At 47.4% G+C, this 20,451-nt stretch overlaps 1 protein-coding gene across 6 annotated transcripts in view; it reads right to left on the reverse strand.

Annotated features, from left to right (window-relative positions):
• NGEF (neuronal guanine nucleotide exchange factor) overlaps positions 1-20,451 on the reverse strand; it is a 360,617-nt gene that overhangs the window by 107,989 nt on the left and 232,177 nt on the right. For all 6 annotated transcript variants that reach the window (XM_030216010.1, XM_030216011.1, XM_030216009.1 and 3 more), the window contains 2 exons: positions 16,750-16,879; positions 15,920-15,994 (listed from right to left, as the gene is read on the reverse strand). In XM_030216010.1, coding sequence (XP_030071870.1) covers positions 15,920-15,994; positions 16,750-16,879 — 205 coding nt within the window. The remainder of the gene's footprint in view (positions 1-15,919; positions 15,995-16,749; positions 16,880-20,451) is intronic.

Below are 20,451 nucleotides of genomic sequence, written 5' to 3' on the forward strand. Positions count from 1 at the left end.
TGGGGATCCGGTAACACGCTTTCTGATTTCGGTGATATTGCGGTACTGCCTCTGGATGGCGCGCTGCAGGGTGTCCCTGTACCAGGAGGTCCGGCCGGCGGAGGTAGTCAGCTGGGATGTGGTAAGGGCGGTGCAGGAAGCGGCGAAGTGGGAAAGGGTGGAAAAAGGGGTGGGGGTGGCTTCGAAGTGGTGGAGACACGTGAGGCTTAAGCCGCCATGAGGGAACATGCTACTCAGGGGATTGTGTGCCAGTTGTCTGAAGGGGTTTGTGGGGGGGGAGGGGGGGTTGATCCATTGTATTATTGAGGAGGGGGAGGGGGTGTACATAGATAGGCAGACCATGTCTAGCTAGGAGCCTGGGGTTTGATTTGCATGTCCGGTTTTTTTCTTTGGTTTTTCTAATAAACAGTTTCCACTGTACTATTGAGGAGGGGGAGGGGGTGTACATAGATAGGAGGACCGTGTATAGCTAGGGGCTTGTTTTTGATTTGTATGTTATTTGTTTTTAGTTTTTTCCAATAAAAAGAGTTTTCCAGTCTGCCCAAGACAAACTCATATGTGTATACCTTACCCTGAATCTGTACCTGTCCCTTTCAGGGCACAGACCATACAAGTCTGCCCAGCAGTATTTCCCGCCTCCCAACCACCAGCCCCGCCTCCCATCACCGGCCCCGGCACAGACCGCACAAGTCTGCCCTCCCCCATCCTCGCCTCCCAACCACCACCCCCTCCTCCCCCCACCTGCTCCGCCACCCAATTTTAGCTAAGCTTCTGAGGATCCATTCCTTCTCAACAGGATTCCTCTATGCATATCCCACGCATGTTTGAACTCCGTTACCGTTTTCATCTCCACCACCTCCCGCGGGAGGGCATTCCAAGCGTCTACCACCCTCTCCGTGAAAAAATACTTCCTGACATCTTTCCTGAGTCTGCCCCCCTTCAATCTCATTTCATGTCCTCTCGTTCTACCGCCTTCCCATCTCCGGAAAAGATTCGTTTGCGGATTAATACCTTTCAAATATTTGAACGTCTGTATCATATCACCCCTGTTCCTTCTTTCCTCCAGGGTGTACATGTTCAGGTCAGCAAGCCTCTCTTCATACGTCTTGGAACGTAAATCCCATACCATCCTCGTAGCTTTTCTTTGCACCGCTTCCATTTTTTTAACATCCTTCGCAAGATACGGCCTCCAAAACTGAACACAATACTCCAGGTGGGGCCTCACCAACGTCTTATACAGGGGCATTAAAACCTCCTTTCTTCTGCTGGTCACTCCTCTCTCTATACAGCCTAGCAATCTTCTAGCTACGGCCACCGCCTTGTCGCACTGTTTCGTCGCCTTCAGGTCCTCAGATACTATCACCCCAAGATCCCTCTCCCTGTCCGTGCCTATCAGACTCTCCCCGCCTAACACATACGTCTCCCTTGGATTTCTACTCCCTAAGTGCATCACTTTGCATTTCTTCGCATTGAATTTTAATTGCCAAACGTTAGACCATTCTTCTAGCTTCTTCAGATCTTTTTTCATGTTTTCCACTCCCTCCGGGGTGTCCACTCTGTTGGAAATCTTGGTGTCATCCGCAAAAAGGCAAACTTTACTTTGTAACCCTTCGGCAATGTCACTCACAAATATATTGAACAGAATCGGCCCCAGCACCGATCCCTGAGACACTCCACTACTCACCTTTCCCTCCTCCGAGCGAACTCCATTCACCACCACCCTCTGGCGTCTGTCCGTCAACCAGTTCCTAATCCAGTTCACCACTTCGGGTCCTATCTTCAGGCCGTCTAGTTTATTTAAGAGCCTCCTGTGGGGAACCGTGTCAAAAGCCTTGCTGAAATCTAAGTAGATGACGTCCATAGCACGTCCTTGATTTAATTCTCCTATCACCCAGTCAAAGAATTCAATGAGATTCGTTTGGCACGATTTCCCTTTGGTGAAACCATGTTGTCTCGGATCTTGCAACTTATTGGCTTCCAGGAAATTCACTATCCTTTCCTTCAGCATGGCTTCCATTACTTTTCCAATAACCGAAGTGAGGCTTACCGGCCTGTAGTTTCCAGCTTCTTCCCTATCCCCACTTTTGCGAAGAGGGACCACCTCCGCCGTTCTCCAATCCCTCGGAACCTCTCCCGTCTCCAAGGATTTATTAAACAAGTCTTTAAGAGGACCCGCCAGAACCTCTCTGAGCTCCCTCAGTATTCTGGGGTGGATCCCGTCCGGCCCCATGGCTTTGTCCACCTTTAGCTTTCCAAGTTGTTGATACACACTCTCTTCTGTGAACGGCGCTCTATCCACCTCATTGCCAGGTGTACTTTTGCCTGTCCCTCTCGGTCCTTCCCCAGGGTTTTCTTCAGTGAAAACAGAACAAAAGTATCTATTTAGCAAATTGGCTTTTTCTTCATCATTTTCTACATAGCGTTTTGTTGTATCTTTTAGTCTCACAATTCCCTTTATAGTCTTTCTCCTGTCACTAATATACCTGAAGAAGTTTTTGTCTCCCCTCCTTACATTTCTAGCCATTTGTTCTTCCGCTTGCGCCTTCGCCAGACGTACCTCTCTCTTGGCTTCTTTCAGTTTCATCCGGTATTCCTCCCCGTGTTCCTCTTCTTGAGATTTTCTATATTTCTGGAATGCTAACTCTTTAATCTTTATTTCTCAGCCACTTGCTTTGAGAACCATATCGGTTTCCTTTTTCTCTTGCTTTTATTTACTCTCCTTACATAAAGGTCTGTGGCCCTGTTTATTACTTCTTTTAGCCTGGACCACTGTCCTTCCACTTCTCGTATGTCCTCCCAGCCCATCAGCTCCTTCCTCAGGTATTCTCCCATTTTGTTAAAGTCAGCTCGCTTGAAATCCAGGACTTTGTTTAGAGTGGCCGCCATCCACATGAGCCGTTACATCAAAACAAACCGTTTGATGGTCACTGTTTCCCAGGTGTGCAGCCACTCGGACATTTGACACACTATCCCCATTCGTGAGCACCAGATCCAACGTGCCTCCCTCCCTCGTGGGTTCGTTCACCATTTGTCTGAGCAGAGCACTTTGGAAAGCATCCACAATCTCTCTACTTCTTTCCGATTTTGCAGACGGAACCTTCCAATCAACATCCGGCAGATTAAAATCTCCCAACAACAGCACCTCTCTTTTCTTCCCCAACTTTTGAATATCAGCGATCAGATCTTTATCTAGTTCTTCCAATTGTGTCGGGGGTCTATAGACAACACCCACGTGGACTAAGGTTCTATCCTCTCTTTTTATGGTGATCCATATCGCTTCTTCCTTTCCCCAGTTCCCTGTCATTTCAGTCACTGCGATATCATTTCTCACATACAGAGCTACTCCTCCACCTATACGTCCCTCTCTATCCTTCCTAAAAAGATTATAGCCTGGTATGTTTACATCCCATTCATGGGAACCATTGAGCCATGTCTCTGTGACTGCAACTATGTCCAAGTCAGCCTCCAAAATCAGTAGGTGATGTCACCTACTATGAGCAGGTTTTGGGTGGAGACACAAGTGTTCGATATGAAATCCATGAATTGTATTTGGGAGTCTTGCCAGTTGCTTGGTGGTCTGTAGAACAGGATAAGGTCTAGGTGTTCGCGTAGGGTTGGGTGGCTGATTCTGACCGAGGGTATTTCAAGTTGGGGGAGAATGGATTCAGCTATTATTGTGACTGTGAATTGGGATTTGTAGATTATAGCTATGCCTCCTCCTCTTTTTCCATTCCTTGTCCTGTGGGTGATTTTGTATCCTGGCAGGCACAATTCTAGGATTATGGGATCTTTGGAGTCATGGATCCATGTTTCGCTAATAAGTAGGAAGTCAAGGTTGTCATTTGTGATCCAGTCGATTATTGTCATGGTTTTGATAACTATGGATCTGGCGTTTATATAGCCCATTTGTATTAGTTGGTGGGGTTCCATTGGGTTCGAGGTTGTAATGATTTCTATCAGTTGTCTGTCATCTTGGTATTTGAGATTATTGATTCCCTTTTTTCCTTTCTGTTGATATTGTCCGTGGGTAGTGGGTTTTCCGTTCCATTTTTTAAGTTTTTGGGTGAGTGTATTGTGTTTGGGTTGTGTGTAAGATTTGTGTAGTGTGGGAATGTGGTTATCCGTAAGAGGAGACGTGAGTGAGTGGTGGATTAGTGAGAGGCAGTAGATGATTAGGAGTAGTTTGCTGGTGTTCATGTTGGTATTAATTTGTGTTGTGCAATGGGAGTGTGTGTGTGGGTTAGTGTTTAGTTGTACGTAGCAGTGGTGTAGTGTGATGGGGGCATAGAAAGCATATAAAGCCATTAGAGGGTTAGGACATTATTCAGTCGAGTATTACAATGATTTTAAAATAATGATTTTAAAATAATATCCTGCTCAGTTAACCAGTAAACTGACTTGAGCGCTATCTCAGTGATTGTCTAATAATGCAGAGTATTGACTAGCCATGTAAAATACTGACTAATTTGTCATTGATTATCTAACCATGCAAAATACTGACTAGCCCTACAAGGTCTTGATTGGCTGTCTCGTTGATTGTCTAATCATGCAAAATCCTGACTAGCGTACTCCTCAATGACTTAGGTAAAATATTAACTGGTTATCTCAATGACTGTCTAATCATACAATATGCTGGCTAGCGTACTGTCTCAGAGGTTTAGGCTGTTGTCCTAAGCAGCCTGTAGATCAGTGAGGTGATTTCAAATGCATAGTAATTTAAAAGTCAGCATTCAGACTGCAGTGAACTATGTTGAGAGCATAGAAAAAGCATAGAAATAGCATGCATAGCAAAGAGATTTGCTTCAGTTCGATATGTTGCTATAGATAATCTAAAAGTCAGCATAATAATAAAAGTCAGCATTCAGACTGCAGTGAGCTATGCAGAGGCCATAGAAATAGCATGCATAGTAGAGAGACTTGTTATAATATGGCTGGTAACAAAGAGTCAGTGTCCAGGGTTATAGTTTCTTTGTAAATCACTACCTACTACTTTCAGTGCAAGCTGGCTTTATAGAAATTTTCCACCTTGGTTCTGTTGTGTCGACGCTTCTCCTGGCGCTGAGGTGCACGGTGGTTTGGCCCAGCAGATCGATGGGGTCGATTGTGGGCAGCATTCGTTCAGCCTCGTGGTGTTCTCTATGGGTAGTCTGACGTCGTTCGCCTCCCGGATGGGGAGTGTGATCGTCGTCCTGTGCCTTTGTAAGGCTTCTTACCATCAATATTGTACCGGCTCTTCCCCTGGTACTTTGGGTAATGGCGAATTATCTGGGTCAGGCGAGGGCAACGTTTGGTCGGCCTCGTGGTACTTCACGCTGTGATTCGGAGCTTGTTCTGCCTCCGAACGGAGAGTGCAAACGCCCTTCGGGTCTTAGCAGGGAGGTAGTCTCGCGTCGATAATCTTCGCCTTTACACGGTAGTCATTTGTCTCGACCTTAGCAGAAGGGGTGGTCGCATCTACTTGCTGGGCTTTGCTGATGTCCACTGTCTCCTGGCTTTAGGGTATTTCAGGCTTAGGGGCGGCGCGGCGTTAGGAGGATAGGCTGAGTTGCTCCCGTTCGTGTTCGGGTTTCCCAGGTGTGGGCCGAATTGATGAAGGTCGGTCTTCGCGCGGTTCTCAATCTCCCAGGGCTCCGGTAAGTTCCAATCACCGTTTTCCGGGGATACTAATCCTGCCTGGAGGAGGTATTCTGTCTCTCCGATGGCAGCGGGGGACTTAGATCGTGGGCTTGACGAAGCAGTTTTGTTAAGAGTTCCACGCGGTTATCTAGTCTCCCAGGGCTCCGTCGGATAGTTCCGATCACCGTTTTCCGGGGATACTGATCTTGTCTGGAAGAGGTTTTCCACCTCTCCGATGGCAACGGGAGATTCAGATCGAGGTCTTGACGGGTAGTTCAATTTAGAACTCGGTCTCCGGCGGAGCTCCAGTCTTAGTGTCCGTTCCGGTCTGTCTGTGTTTGTCAGCTTTGTATCCTGCCTAGCCTGCCTTGTTTGTTTTTTTCCCCTCTGACCTTCAGTTCCTGTTCAGTCAAGCTTGTTTCAGTATCCTGTACACTGTGTGAGAATCCTGAATCCTGAATCCTGTTTTAGTCAAGCTTGTTTAGCATCCAGTGTCGGTGTGAGAATCCTGTTGTTTCAGTCAGTCTGGTCCAGCATTTCTTGTCTACCAGCTCCGTCCTGTAAGTCCTGCAGGCTGCCCGCACCTAGGGGCTCAACCTCTGGGGAACGGTGGTCAGCGCAGGTGAAGTCCAGTTGCTCCAGTCCTGTTATTCCAGTCTAGTCTGTTCCAGTATTTGGGTCCAGCCAAGCCAAGTCTGTGCCAGATTCCAGCTCCATCCTTGCTTGTTTGTCCAGTCCTGGTTGGGGGATTTTGTCTGCTGTTGCCGCTCCTCGACAGTAGCCCAAGGGCTCACGTTGTTCCAGTGTCCGAGAGCCTGAGACCATGACGGGGGGGGGGGGGGGGGGGGGCTGTGTAGAGGAGAGCATTGGAGGGGAGGGCTGTAGATGACAGGATTGGGTGTTTAAGAAAGATGTAGCCAGACCTGACATTTTGGGGGGGGGCACTAGGCATATACGCGTGAGTAGTGCTTGGTATACTTCTAAATAATGCTTCAGAGTGCACTTGATAATGGATTTCTAAGTAAAAAGTCTGTCCCACATCAACATAAACAACATGCCCACTTATGGAAACTTTGGAAGCACTGACATTTTTAAATGAAGTTGCATTATCCCATAACTTAAACTTTACTATTATAGTAGATGTGTCTAGTCAACCTCTCAACACACATCACAGTATCCTGGAAAATAATTACTGCAGTGCAGTGGTGGGCTGGAGCCGGTTGTTAAATTTTTAAAGCTCTTGCGAGCCGGTTGTTGTGGCAAGCGAGCCGGCTCCCAGGGGCGGCACAACCCGTAAGTGAGGTAAGCATGGCAGGAGGGCTCCACAAGCCATGCTTACCTGACTTCCCGCCGCTCTGGGGGGTTTAAATCGTTGATTTACCTCAGTCTCAGCATACGCAGTCAAAGCCCGTCTATAGTCTTCCCTTCGTTCCCGTCAGTGTCCCGCCTTCTTCTGACATCATTTCCTCTTTACGCGAGGGCGGGACACTGACAGGAAATGAAGGGAAGGCTAGAGACGGGCTTTTACTGCGGCTGCTGCGATGGAGGCAGGGGAGAGAGGAGAATCGCTGGGTGGGTATGGATGCCTGGAGGGGGGCACGGGAGAGAGTCGCTGGGTGGGTATGGTTTGAATGCCTGGAGGGGGGAATGAGAGAGAGGAGAATCACTGGGTGGGTATGGATGGCTGGAGGGGGAGCACGGGAAAGAGGAGAATCGCTGGATGGGTATGGATGGCTGGAGGGGGGGCAGGGGAGAGAGGAGAATCGCTGGGTGGGTATAGATGGCTGGAGGGGGGCAGGGGAGAGAGGAGAATTGCTGGGTGGGTATGGATGGCTGGAGGGGGGGCATGGGAGAGAGGAGAATCACTGGGTGGGTATAGATGGCTGTAGGGGAGGCAGGGGAGAAATGAGAATCACTGGGTGGGTATGGATGGCTGGAGGGGGGCAAGGGAGAGAGGAGAATCGCTGGGTGGGTATGAATGGCTGGAGGGGGGCACGGGAGAGAGGAGAATCACTGGGTGGATATGGATGGCTGGAGGGGGGGCACGGGAGAGAGGAGAATCACTGGGTGGGTATGGATGGCTGGAGGGGGGGCACGGGAGAGAGGAAAATCGCTGGGTGGGTTTGGATGGCTGGAGGGGGGCAGGGGAGAGGAGAGTTGCTGGACATGGGTGGATGGAGGGGAGGGCAGGGGAGAGGAAGGTTGCTGGACATGGGTGGAGGAGAGGGAAGGGAGAAAGAAGAAATGCTGGACATGGATGGAGGGGAGGGAAGAGTGAGGAAGGAGATTAGATGTGGGAAAAGGAAGCGAAGAGAAAAACTGCACATGGATGAAGAAAATAGACAGAAGCTGGATCCCCTGGACAGTCAAGTCTGCGGAGGACCTAGCTTTTACTTATGGATGTAGGGCAAGAAATGAAGAAGAAAGGCAGAAAGTAAAAAAATAAATGTAAAGTAAGCCCTGGAAATGGAGTGAAGAGGACAGATAGAAGCAGAATCGGATACTGGGCCAGCATGATCAGAAAAACAAAATCACCAGACAACAAAGGTAGAAAAAAATCACGTTATTTTCATTATAGTGTTTGGAATATGTCCACTTTGAGAATCAGGTGCTCAACATTAAAAGTTTATATTTATTTACTTATTTATGGCATTTTATCCTACATTAAACATGAATTAGATTGGAACCTGGGATGATGTAAAACATTTTTCCTGGAGTAATGCATTCCTCCCTCCAGGTTCTCTCCCCGGCTATAGCCAGCTCTGCAATTTGGAGGGGGGCGAAGAGGTGGATGGGGGGGGCGCAGAGGCGAACCGAGGAGAGAGCCTATTGTTAAACATTTACTAGCACACCACTGGTGCAGTGGCACATACCCCTCAACTTTACTTTATAAGAAATATAAAATGCCTTATTAAGCTGTATTAATAAAATAAGTTTTCTTGTCCCTTCCTCTGGTTCTACTGCTTTCTCTCCTTTCTGGAGCTGACATGAACCAGTACAAATCCCTGGAGTTCTTGACAGCGTTCCTTCCACCCCTTTCTCCTTATGAAGGAGCAGACAAATAAAGGATTGTCTGCCAAATTACTTTGTGAAGTAACACTAAATCCTGCAAAGAAACTTCTCAAAGCCTATTTAGCAAGCTTAACAACACCGATTCTGAACACACAAATATCAGTAACTGTTCCTTTAAAAAGGCAGCAGTGAATATACCAGGGGCATAGCCAGACAACAAAGTTTGGGTGGGGCTAGATAAGAAGTGGGTGGGCACCAAATGTTCTCCCCCCACCACCAAAAAAATATCTCAGCTGGCAGGAAAATGCTTCAGTTGAGGCCAGGAACATAGGAGCCAAATTTTCAAAATGATTGGGGGTGCTGAAATTTTTTTTTACAGGTGGTGCATTCCCCCCTTCTCCTCTCCCCGTCCCCCCTCCCTTCCCCATCCCCCATCCCTCCCTCACAGTTCCAGGGTCCCCATCTCTCCCTCCAAGTTCCAGGGTCTCCCTCTCTCCGAGTTCCAGGGTCCCCCTCCCCCTATCCCTTCGAGTTCCAGGGTCCCCCCTCCCTCCCTCCCTCCCTCCCTCCCTCCGAGTTCCAGGGTCATCCCCCCTCCCTCCCTCTGAGTTCCAGGGTCATCCCCCCCTCCGAGTTCCAGGGTCGTTGTCCCTCCCTTCGAGTTCCAGGCCCCCTCCCTCCGAATCTTAAAAGTCATCTTGATTTACCTCGTTGGGGTTACGGCGGCAGCAGCGGTAAAAAGCGTGCAGGCTTGGTGCTTAGTTCAGTTTTCCCTTCTCTCTCTCTCAGCTCTGGTCCTGCCCTTGCGGAAACAGGAAATGAGGGCGGGACCAGAGCTGAGAGAGAAGGGAAAACTGAACTAAGCACCGAGCCTGCATGCTTTTTACTGCTGCTGCCGCCGTAACCCCGACGAGGTAAGTCAAGATGACTTTTAAAATTCGGAGGGAGGGGGCCTGGAACTTGACGGGAGGAGGGAGGGAGGCCAGGAAGTCTTTCCTTTGTTGTTTTCTCTCTGGCAGAAGTGTAGTTGGAGAAGACAGAGTAGGTAATCACTTGAAACTTTGTACAGTCCTGAAGGCCTGTGCACTTGGAGAAAAATTCATGCAATGATTGTGAGAAAGATAACCCTTGCATATTCTCCAGCAGTGGACCTATTACTGAATGAAAGCTGTTGGAACATTTTGATAAAGAAGTTCTTGAAGAACTGCTTAGAACAGTTCTAATTTTCATCTTTGAAGACTGATTCCCTTATTGTGCTTTCAACAGACTAGAAGGAGAAGCTCAGTCTTCAACAGCAACAAGCACTAGAGTGCAAACCGTAGGGGGATTTTGATTTGGTTTGAGGTGGAATATGTCTTCAGCACCACCAATTTATAGAATGTGCTCAGCTCTGTAGCCAGGTGTCTTTAAGTTTCATGCGTTTTGGCTCTCATCAAGCTGAGGAAGATGGCAAATGAGAAGAGATGGGTTTTATCAGCACTGAAGATCACAGCACGGAGACAAGCAGCACTGAAGGACTGAATCTCACTTTCTTAATGGAGTCCTCTTTCACATGGTACGTGCCATAGCACAACTGCCCCTCGATCTCCTGTGAGGAGGATTCACTCCATTGGAACAAGGAGAATCTCTCTCATCTTCTTTAGCTATCCCAGTTTCTCACTTACTTTGCACAACTCAGACATCTTGAAGGCCTGATCCTAGGGACAATTTAGCACAATGAGAGCAGTTTGGGGTGTCACGATCCAGGCCTAACATTGGTAGCAGATGGAGTGACTATTTGTAATGGACCTCTTCCATCCACATGGGTGCGCTTAAATCTGGTCACAACATACCACTATGTTGAAAATATGACATAGGTGTCCGGTATAAGAGGCCAAGTATCTCTCTCTCTCTCTCTCTTTCATCCCCCTCCCCCCGATGCAGCCAGTGGCGTAGCTAGGTGGGGCGCAGGGGGAGCGGTCGCTCCCCTAAAGAGCTGTTTTGAAAAAATGGCGCTATGCACCTCGTGGCAATAAATATTTTTTTCTGCTCCCTCCCTCCTGAGTCCTCTTCTGCCCGTCTCTCCCATCCCATCCGTGTGGTCACTTTTAACTTTCCTGAAGCCTTCTCCGTCTCCCTCCTGCGCAGCACCGGTGATTCACAGTCAGCCTTCTGCCAGTGTCGGGGCCTCTCTCTCCTCAGGCACATTCGACCTCTGCGGAAAACAGGAAGTTGCAATAGAGTAGGCGGGACATGCTTGAGGAGAGAGAGGCCCTGACGCTGGCAGGAGGCTGACTGTGAATCGAGTCGCCGGTGCTGCGCAGGAGGGAGACAGAGAAGGCTTCAGGGATGTAAAAAGTGACCACGCGGAGACGGGCAGAAGAGAGGGTGAAGCCAATTTTGGTAATCTGTTTCCACTCCCCCCCCCCCCCTGCGCAGCCGTTGTTGATGTTCAAAGCAAGCAAACTTACAATCTGCTGCATACACGTTGTCGTGAGACTGCTGGACTGGAGGAGGGGAAAACACTAGACCCGGGAGGGGAGACACTGGAATAGGGAGGGGGCAAGAAAAGAGGAGAGACACTGGATCTGCAGGCATGGGCGTAGTTTGGGGGGTGAGGGAGCATTGCCCCCCCCCCCCAAATGCAGGATTGGCGCAACACAGCAGGCAGCTCTTGGACGGTCCCTCTATCCTGCGCTCAGCTCCACGACTGACAGCCCTCCTCTCTGTTCCTCCCCCCCCCCCACGCGTTTAACCCTTTTACTTTCAGTCGCAGCGATGACAGTGACGTAGACAACACAGCGGGCTCGCCTCCAGCTTCTCCCTTCCCTCACACAGTGTCCCGCCCTCACGGAGACAGGAAATACATCATTACTACTACTACTACTACTATTTAGCATTTCTATAGCGCTACAAGGCATACGCAGCGCTGCACAAACATAGAAGAAAGACAGTCCCTGCTCAAAGAGCTTACAATCTAATAGACAAAAAATAAAAAATAAGCAAATCAAATCAATTAATGTGAACGGGAAGGAAGAGAGGAGGGTAGGTGGAGGCGAGTGGTTACAAGTGGCTACGAGTCAAAGGCAATGTTAAAGAGGTGGGCTTTCAGTCTAGATTTAAAGGTGGCCAAGGATGGGGCAAGACGTAGGGGCTCAGGAAGTTTATTCCAGGCGTAGGGTGCAGCGAGACAGAAGGCGCGAAGTCTGGAGTTGGCAGTAGTGGAGAAGGGAACAGATAAGAAGGATTTATCCATGGAGCGGAGTGCACGGGAAGGGGTGTAGGGAAGGACGAGTGTGGAGAGATACTGGGGAGCAGCAGAGTGAATACATTTATAGGTTAGTAGAAGAAGTTTGAACAGGATGCGAAAACGGATAGGGAGTCAGTGAAGGGTCTTGAGGAGAGGGGTAGTATGAGTAAAGCATTGCAGAAGGTGGGACACTGTGTTGGGGAAGGGAGAAGCTGGAGGTGAGCCTGCTGTGTTGTTTTCTTCACTGCTGTCGCTGCGACTGAAAGTAAAAGGGTTAAACATGCAGGTAGGGGGGAGGAAGGAACGGAGAGGAGGGCTGTCGGGGAGCTGAGGGAGGGAGAATCGCTGGACATGGATAGGAGGGGAGGGGAGGGCAGGGAGAGAGAAGAGATCGCTGGAGAGGAAGGGAGAGAGAAGAATTGCTGGCCATGGATGGATGGAGGGGAGGGCAGGGAAGAGAAGGGGAGGGCAGGGGGAGAGAAGAGATCACTGGAGAGGAGGGGAGGGCAGGGGGAGAGAGGAGAATTGCTGGACATGGATGGATGAATGGGGTAGGGGAGAGAGGAAATGTGCTGGATATGGGTGAATGGAGGAGAAGGCAGGGGAAAATAGAGAGTTGCTGGACATGGATGGATGGAGGGGAGGACAGAGGAGAGGAGAATTGCTGGACATGGATGGATGAATGGGGGCAGGGGAGAGAGGAAATTTGCTGGATAAGGATGGATGGAGGAGAGGGCAGGGGAGAATGGAGAGTTGTTGGACATGGATGGATGGATGAATGGAGTGGAAGGGAAGTCAGGAAGGAGATGCATATGGATGGAGGGGAGGGAAGAGAGGAGAAATGCGGGATATGGATGGAGTGGAGGGCAGGGAAGAGAGGAGAAATGTTGGACAAGGATGAAGAGAAGGAAAGACAAAGGAAGGAGATGCACATGGATGGAGTAGAAGGGAGAGAGAGGAGAAATGCTGGACATGGATGGATGAATGGGGGCAGGGGAGAGAGGAAATTTGCTGGATATGGATGGATAGAGGAGAGGGCAGGGGAGTATGGAGAGTTGTTGGACTTGGATGGATGGAAGGGAGGGAACTCAGGAAGGAGATGCACATGGATGGAGGGTAGGGAAGAGAGGAGAAAAGTTGGACAAGGATGGAGGGAAGGAAAGACAAAGGAAGGAGATGCACATTGATGGAGTGGAAGGGAGAGAGAGGAGAAATGCTGGACATGGATGGAGGGGAGGGAAGACAGAGGAAGTACATGCACATGGATGGATGGAGGGGAGTGAGGAGAAATGCTGGATATGCATGGAGGGGAAATTGCTGAATTTAAGGGCTGGATTGGAACACTTTGAGGGCAGATGTTGAAACTGGAGAAAGGATAGGGACAGGGCTACAGATGGTAGACAGGACGCATAAGGGGACAGGAGGATGGTGGACATGGTGAGAGAAAAAATATCAAATGGAAAGAAGACACTGCATAAAACAGAAGACACTGGGACCAAAGCTAATAGAAAAACTAAATGCTCAGACAGCAAAGGTAGAAAACAATTTTTTATTCAGAATTTATTAATTGAAATATGTCAGCTTTTGGAAATGTGCATCTGTGATATTTTGCATGTAAGTTTCAATTTTTCTAGTACTGCTGCATGCTGAGTGACTTCTTAAGGTAATTGTCCAGTTCAGTATTTTGCCTTCATATCTGTTGTATCATGTGTTTTTCATGTGTGATCAAGATGCAGTATTCTGCTAGCGTGTAGTATTTGCAGCCCTTTTTGTTTTTTTTTTTTTGTTTTTTTTGTTTCACTATGTTTTGTACTGGTGTTTTAGAGCCCGGTGTCTTTATAGTGCTGCCTTTCCACGCATAAGGTTGTAGCTCGTCCTGTCCTTGGAATTAGTGCTGTTATGGTTTGGTAAGGTTATGAGTGTGTTTTTGCACAAGTTTGTGTATAGTGTTTTGCAGTGGAGAGATTGTGTGTTGGTCTTACTGAGGTGGCACCAAAACATCAGAAAGGGTGTAGAAACTAAATCATGACACACTACCTCTTGAAGGATCTACATATGGTCGTTAATAAAAGGAGCTCATTGTGAACACTATCCACCCTAAAAGGGTGTTTTGTGGCTCTGCATGAGAATTGTGATATTATGATCCCTTGATTCATATTGTTGACGGTCTGCATTTTCCATATGGTGGTATATTGGTGTATTAGGGTCTGCCCAGTGTAATATTTATGGTACAGTAAGGTTCTGAGTGTGTTTTTGCACAAAGTTGTGCATAGTGTTTTGCAGTTGAGCGATTGTGGTTAGTATATGCTTTGAGCAATCACTTTATTCTTTGACATATGATACATATCTAATATCTAAATTTAATAAAAGGTATTAATTGTAATTATTTTATTTTTACTTATTTTTTTTTCTGTGTTGTCAGACAATTATGGATGTAAGCTCCACCCCTGCCTCCACCTCTGCCCCCACCCCCTTTAGCCTCCTCCAGTAGCGTTCCTAGGGCGGCTGACACCCGGGTGCAGCGCCCCCCCCCTGGTGAAACGACCCCCCAAGTGCATTTTTACCTGCTGGGGGGGGGGGGGGGTGCCGCGCGCCTGTCGGCTTCGCTCGTTCCATGCTCCCTCTGCCCCGGAACAGGAAGTAACCTGTTCCGGGGCAGAGGGAGCACGGAATGAGCAGAGCTGACAGGTGCGTGGCACCCCTCCAGCGGCGTGCACCCAGGGCGGACCGCACCCACCACCCCCCCTAGGAACGCCACTGGCCTCCCCAAACAGTTGGGCCACCGACCGCCTATAAAATATGATCTGCCAGACTAAACTCAATTTATATTACTTTTAACCTTTTTTAAAATGCAGAGAAAGTAGGATTTGAAGGGAAGGGAGGAGAAGAGAAAGTTGCAAAATAAAAAGGATATAATCAACCTCTAGAAAAATTCTAAAAAAAAAAAAATGTCGCATTCCGCATAGCATGTGGATTGCAAAAGACTGAGGAGACTCATGAGGTAGTGGAAAACTTTCTTGATTTTCATAAGCTCTGAAAGAGCTGGTGTGCTTCAGCACTAACAGACAACTCCAAAGGACACAATGAAAGAAGGAGACAGAATAGAAACACAATTCAGATTTAACAAGGCAGAGGAGAACTCAGAGGTTCTGCAATCACAGCACAATTTGTGGGAATAGATAGAGTTTGCATACTGCTGTTTCAGAACTACCCAAATAGAATTTCTCAGATTGGACACCAACTGCAGCCTAATTATTTCACCTCCACTATTCTATAGACCACATACCACCCAAAAGAAGCAATCAGAAACTGCCAACAACGGCCTAATAGATGGCCGCTCTAAGCCTACATATCAGGACAAAAGAACCAGAAACTCCAGGCTGCCACAGGGCTATGGATTTCAATGTGAGATTTAATTACTTGCCTTTGAGATGAGTTGAAAGAGGATTTGCATAGCAACATTTAAACAGAAGAAAGTGTCAGCTTTCTATCACTCACTGGACTTTTTCTCTATACTTTATAGGGGATATTAACAGGGCCGCCGAGAGGGGGGGACAGGGGGGACAAAATTCCCGGGGCCCGGGCCTCCAAGGGGGGCCCAGCGCCGCAGTCCCACCCACCACCGGGCCCCTTCCACCCGAACCCCCGCCAGCAGAAGTGCTGTCTTCTGTTCTGACTCTGGCGTGCGCGGCCCACACAGACGCGCTCCGCTCAGCTGATCTTCACTGTACTCTGCAGGGCTTCTGTGCGTCTGATGTCCTGCACGTGCAGGATGTCAGATGCACAGAAGCCCTGCAGAGTACAGCGAAGATCAGCTGAGAGGAGCGCGTCTGTGTGGGCCGCGCATGCCGGAGTCAGAAGACAGCACTTCTGCTGGCGGGGGGTTCGGATGGAAGAGGCCTGGTGGCGGGTGGGACTGTGGCGCCGGGCCCCCCTCATGGGGGGGGGGGGGGGGGGCGGCGACAACTCTGGGGGGGGGGGGGTGGCAATGGGGGCAGCCTTGTCCAGGGCCCGGCTCAGTCTCTCGGCGGCCCTGGATATTAATAAAATACATAGCCATACCTTTTCCAACTCCCTATGAGCTTGCAAAGCTGTGTTTTCCCGTTCAGATCGCTCTGGCACCTTGGTCAAAATATTCTGCAGCAAAACAAATATTGCATTAACTAAAGCATTTCTTGCACACCTCTGGTAACACAGACTCCTCATAGAAACAGAGAAACTGCAAAGATGAGTCTCTTGTCAATGAAACAGACGTTGATGGCAAAGGGCAGAGTTGTGATGCACACAGTGTGACAAAAGGCCATGATTTAAAGAACATGAAAACTGAATTCTTCAGTCATTCCAGGAAATAACTGTCCCTCCATGGCAAGAAGGTTCACTGGTAGAACAATGTGTCTGGGAAAGCTTACGGCTGAATGAACAAGAAAACTAATGGCTCCATCTTTTAGTCATGGTTTTACACCACTGGATTCATGAACATGTAGATTTTTATTTTTGTTAAAAACACATATGCACATACAGAAATAGGGATGAAAAGCCCATGCAAGCAATGCAGTGAAACCAGAACTGGAACAATCTGTTCTGACAAAACAATGCAACTCCAGAAATGTTGCTGAAGAACAGGATACCTCCTTCACATCAGAGCTAGCCTCAATTGCTTGGAGTAATATGAGGAAAAGTATAATAGGAAAATTCTGTTTTGATATACATTTACTATCATTCTAAGATGAATTCTTCCAGTTCTAGATAGGATTTCACTGCAGGATTAGAGAGATTAGCAAAAACTTTGTGTGAATGAATGCCAAGACAGTAATGGAAGGTGTGAGGAGAGAAAAGAGCTAGAAACGAGGGTGACAGCAGCAAGGAGTGAGGAAGACAGAAAGAAGCTGTACCTGCACTAGCAGCTTGAGTCGTGTGATCCTCTGGAATGGAAGAATCAAGAAGGAGGAGAAGGGAAGACCCTTGCACTTGGGGTTCAGCTCAAGCTCAGAGATCACTTCACGGAAGACTGCCTTCTCCTGGCTGCAGACAGACAGACAAGACAGATCAGAGAGAGAAAAAATAAAAAGGAATAGGGCTCTGCTCTGACTGTACTGCAGAGCTCACTGTTCAGAAACAAACCTAGCAAGATTGCACCTTCACTTATTTTCAGGCGTGCTAGAGCATAGTCTTATGGAATGAATAAAGACTCTGAAATTACTGGAAGAGGTTTGAATAAATCTCTTCTGTTGTCTGTGGGAAACATCCACACCATTACCAAGGCCAGTAGAGCAAATGCTAGTTTTATCATTTGAGCCTTACAGTATGCTGTGTGGGAGTACTGGAAAATAGTAGCTGTTGCTGACTGTACCAGTAGTTCTGTGTAATCTGTGCTTCAGCAACCTTATAAGCACTATGTGAGGGAAAATGGGTGTGCAAACAGGCAAGTGAGTCACAGGCAAAATGAAGCCTTTCAAACAATGGGATCTTTGTCATGAGCTACAATTATTAAAGTACACAAGCAGAATTTCCATAAGAAAACTCACACTAAAGATATACAGGCTGGAATTAACAAGGACTGCTGTTGAAATCTCATCTGGATGCCCGTCTGTCACTACTCTGAGGAAGCTTATCTTACTGAAACCTATCTGGCACTGAAAGGACAATGCTACAGGGAAGCTATCACTGCAGGACTTCCAGGTCACATCAATGCTGAGAGGAAGCTGTCACTGCAGAATTTCAAAGCTGAGCTGTAGTGGGAACTGAAGGTTACTTGCCAGCTTGGCAAGACATTACTGAGTGGAGACAGTTTCATTTGGAATTTTTTCTATATTAGTAATTTTTTATAGGTCACAGACATACATCTATTATGCTAGGATGGACACAAAATATTCTTTTGTCAGAATAAAAAACATTAATTCACTGGTATTTTGTATGCATGGGGCAATTCTATAAGCTGCTGCATAAAGCTACATGCATCAAAGGTGCCAATGATTGACAGGCACGCTGTGCACTAGGTGCAATTCTATAAGGTATCGCCTAAGTGCCGTAGCGCCTAACTGCAAGGGGGTGAAGATGTGGGTGGCGCATGGGCAGGCTATAGGTGTGTCTCCCAGTTACATATGCAGCTTATAGACTACTATAAATTACATGCATCACTAGGTTAATTGACGTAGTGACGTCGTGTAAGAGGGTGTGCCTAAACATGGGAGTGCCAATGCTGACATTACACTAGAATTCTATAATGTAATCTTGGTGCCAAGATTCTGTTATTGAATTGGCGCTAAGTGCATGGCATTGAGGTGCCTAAACTGAGGCACCATTTTATAGAATTACCCTCAGCATCCAGACTATCAAAGCAAATTCTATTTTTGTCCTTGTGCTCTGGGTTTCCTATAATTTTTATATGTTTAATAATCAATATAACCTTAGCCAATAACTCAGGTTTAATTATGGGACCAGCAGAACTGATTTCAATGGATAGAATAATGGTCTACAAATACTACACTTCTGTGGGATGTAAGGCCAAAACCAGGACTGGTCAAAAAGTCTCCCTCCTGAAACTGTAGAAGTTGTATGAGCTGTAAGTCTGTAAGCTCTCACATGGTTATATCATCAGAGGAAGATCCCAATGACCTTGGGCCACAGCTCCATCAAATGCTCTGATTCTTCCCTGGCTGCTTTAAATCTTTCTTGGGTCTCCTGCTGCCTCTCAACTTCTCTTGCTGCAGCTCAGCCTGATGCAGCCTCTTTCAGCAGCTCCTCTACTGCTATCTTGATGATTCCTCTTGTTTTCTTTGCACAACTCCTTCACTCGCCATAGGATTTCTGTCTTCTGCACATGGCTCCATCTGCTTCCTGATCTTCCTGCTGCAGGCATGAAGTTCCATGTGTTTCCTTTATCTTTACTTTTTTTCTTCTTCTTTTTGTTACTGCATACACTGGAGTCTCTTCTTGGTTCTGGGAGGAATGGGACACACACACACACTTTTGGAAGAGGGGAACCTTCACTTCCATGACTCATTTCCCACAAGGGCTCTTCTACAATGTTGGATTGCCTCTCTCCTGTAAGCAGGTCCAAACTGCTCTTCCTGTACTGCTCCTTTTAGCTGCTGCAGTTCAGGGTCTGTGCCGGGAAAGGGGGGGGAGGGGAGTGGAAACTATGTGGCCATCTAGGTCACCCAGCTGTCCATCATCCTTTGGCTTCCACTGCAGCCAGAAGCCCTCATGGCACTTTTTGATTGTGATTGCCTCTGCTGTTAGCCATTCCCATGGCTCTTTCTGCCTATTCCCCTCTTCCCCCATGCAGCTCTCATTCCTGCTATAGTCCTATACAGCTCTCTTATCCTCCCTCTCCATAGTGGCTGGCCCACTTCTGGATTTGGGGCTCAGACCGCTGCCACATGGGAGGATGCCCTGTACTTCAGCCACCACCACATCAGGGCTGCTCTTGGGAATCCATGTCCCTTCCTGCTAGGTAAAACAATATATTTTTCAACTGTTTATGTAATGATAAAGCTTTTTAGTAATGTAAATAGTTATCAAACATAGCTGTGTCCCTATTAGATGGTACCTGGCAACCACCAATCTGGTGGTCTTCTGGGGCTTTTTGCCTGCTAGTTTCCAGTTGGTTACCTCAAGCCTGCAGTGTCAAGGCTTCATGAATTCTTTGTCCGTGCCTTGCTGTCTCCTTATAACCTCGCCCCTTGCCTGTGCCTTCAAAGGATTGAAGGGATGGATTGTTTGCAACACTGTAACTCTCCTAACCATATTCCTACCACTGCCTTCTATATCTGTCCCTAATGAACTTGAACTCTGTTAGGATTTTGGTTACCACTATCTCTGCTAGTTAGCTATTCCAGGCATCTACTACCCTCTTAGTAAAGAAGTATTTTCTCACCTTTTCCATGAACCTCCCTCCTATCAAACTTAAGATCATGACACTTTCCCTTTTAACTTCTTTTTCTATGGAAAATTTCTGCTTCCCAAACCCACTGTATATCCATCCTTTCCTTTCTTTCCACCAGTGAACGCATTTTGTGTGTCTTAAGCCTCATTCTGTAGAAAGAAACACAATTAATACTTGAAAGGTTCTTAGCACAAGGAATGTGCAGGTAAGCTGACAGTTGCTTGGGAGTGCGTGTTTCGGAATAAGGTATCTTTGAAAGATACTATCACAGCAGGGAAATTAGGGCATTCCAATAGGAAGTTTGTAACATAGGCAAAAGTAAACTAGGTGCCTTTAAGAGTAGAGCAGACAGCAAATTATCCCTGTCAACTGCTAAGCAGCTTGTAGGTACAAACAAAAAGCACACTTTGAAATCTTTGTATACAAATGTTAGAAACCTAATAAGAAGGGAGAGTTAAAGTACACTGCACTAAATGAAGAAATTGATATAATAGACATCTTCATCTGGTGGAAGGAGGATTACCAATGGGACACTGTGATACCAGGGTACAAATTATGTCACAGTGATAGAGTGGATTAAATTGGAGGGAGTAGCGCTATTGAATCAAACAGAATAACAATTCTGCAGGAAACAAATTGTAATGTGGAATCCTTATAGATAGAAATTCCACATGTGAAGGGAAAGAGAATAGTGTTCGAGGTATAC

Source organism: Microcaecilia unicolor, chromosome 10 (assembly GCF_901765095.1).
Source record: "Microcaecilia unicolor chromosome 10, aMicUni1.1, whole genome shotgun sequence".
NCBI lineage: Eukaryota > Metazoa > Chordata > Amphibia > Gymnophiona > Siphonopidae > Microcaecilia > Microcaecilia unicolor.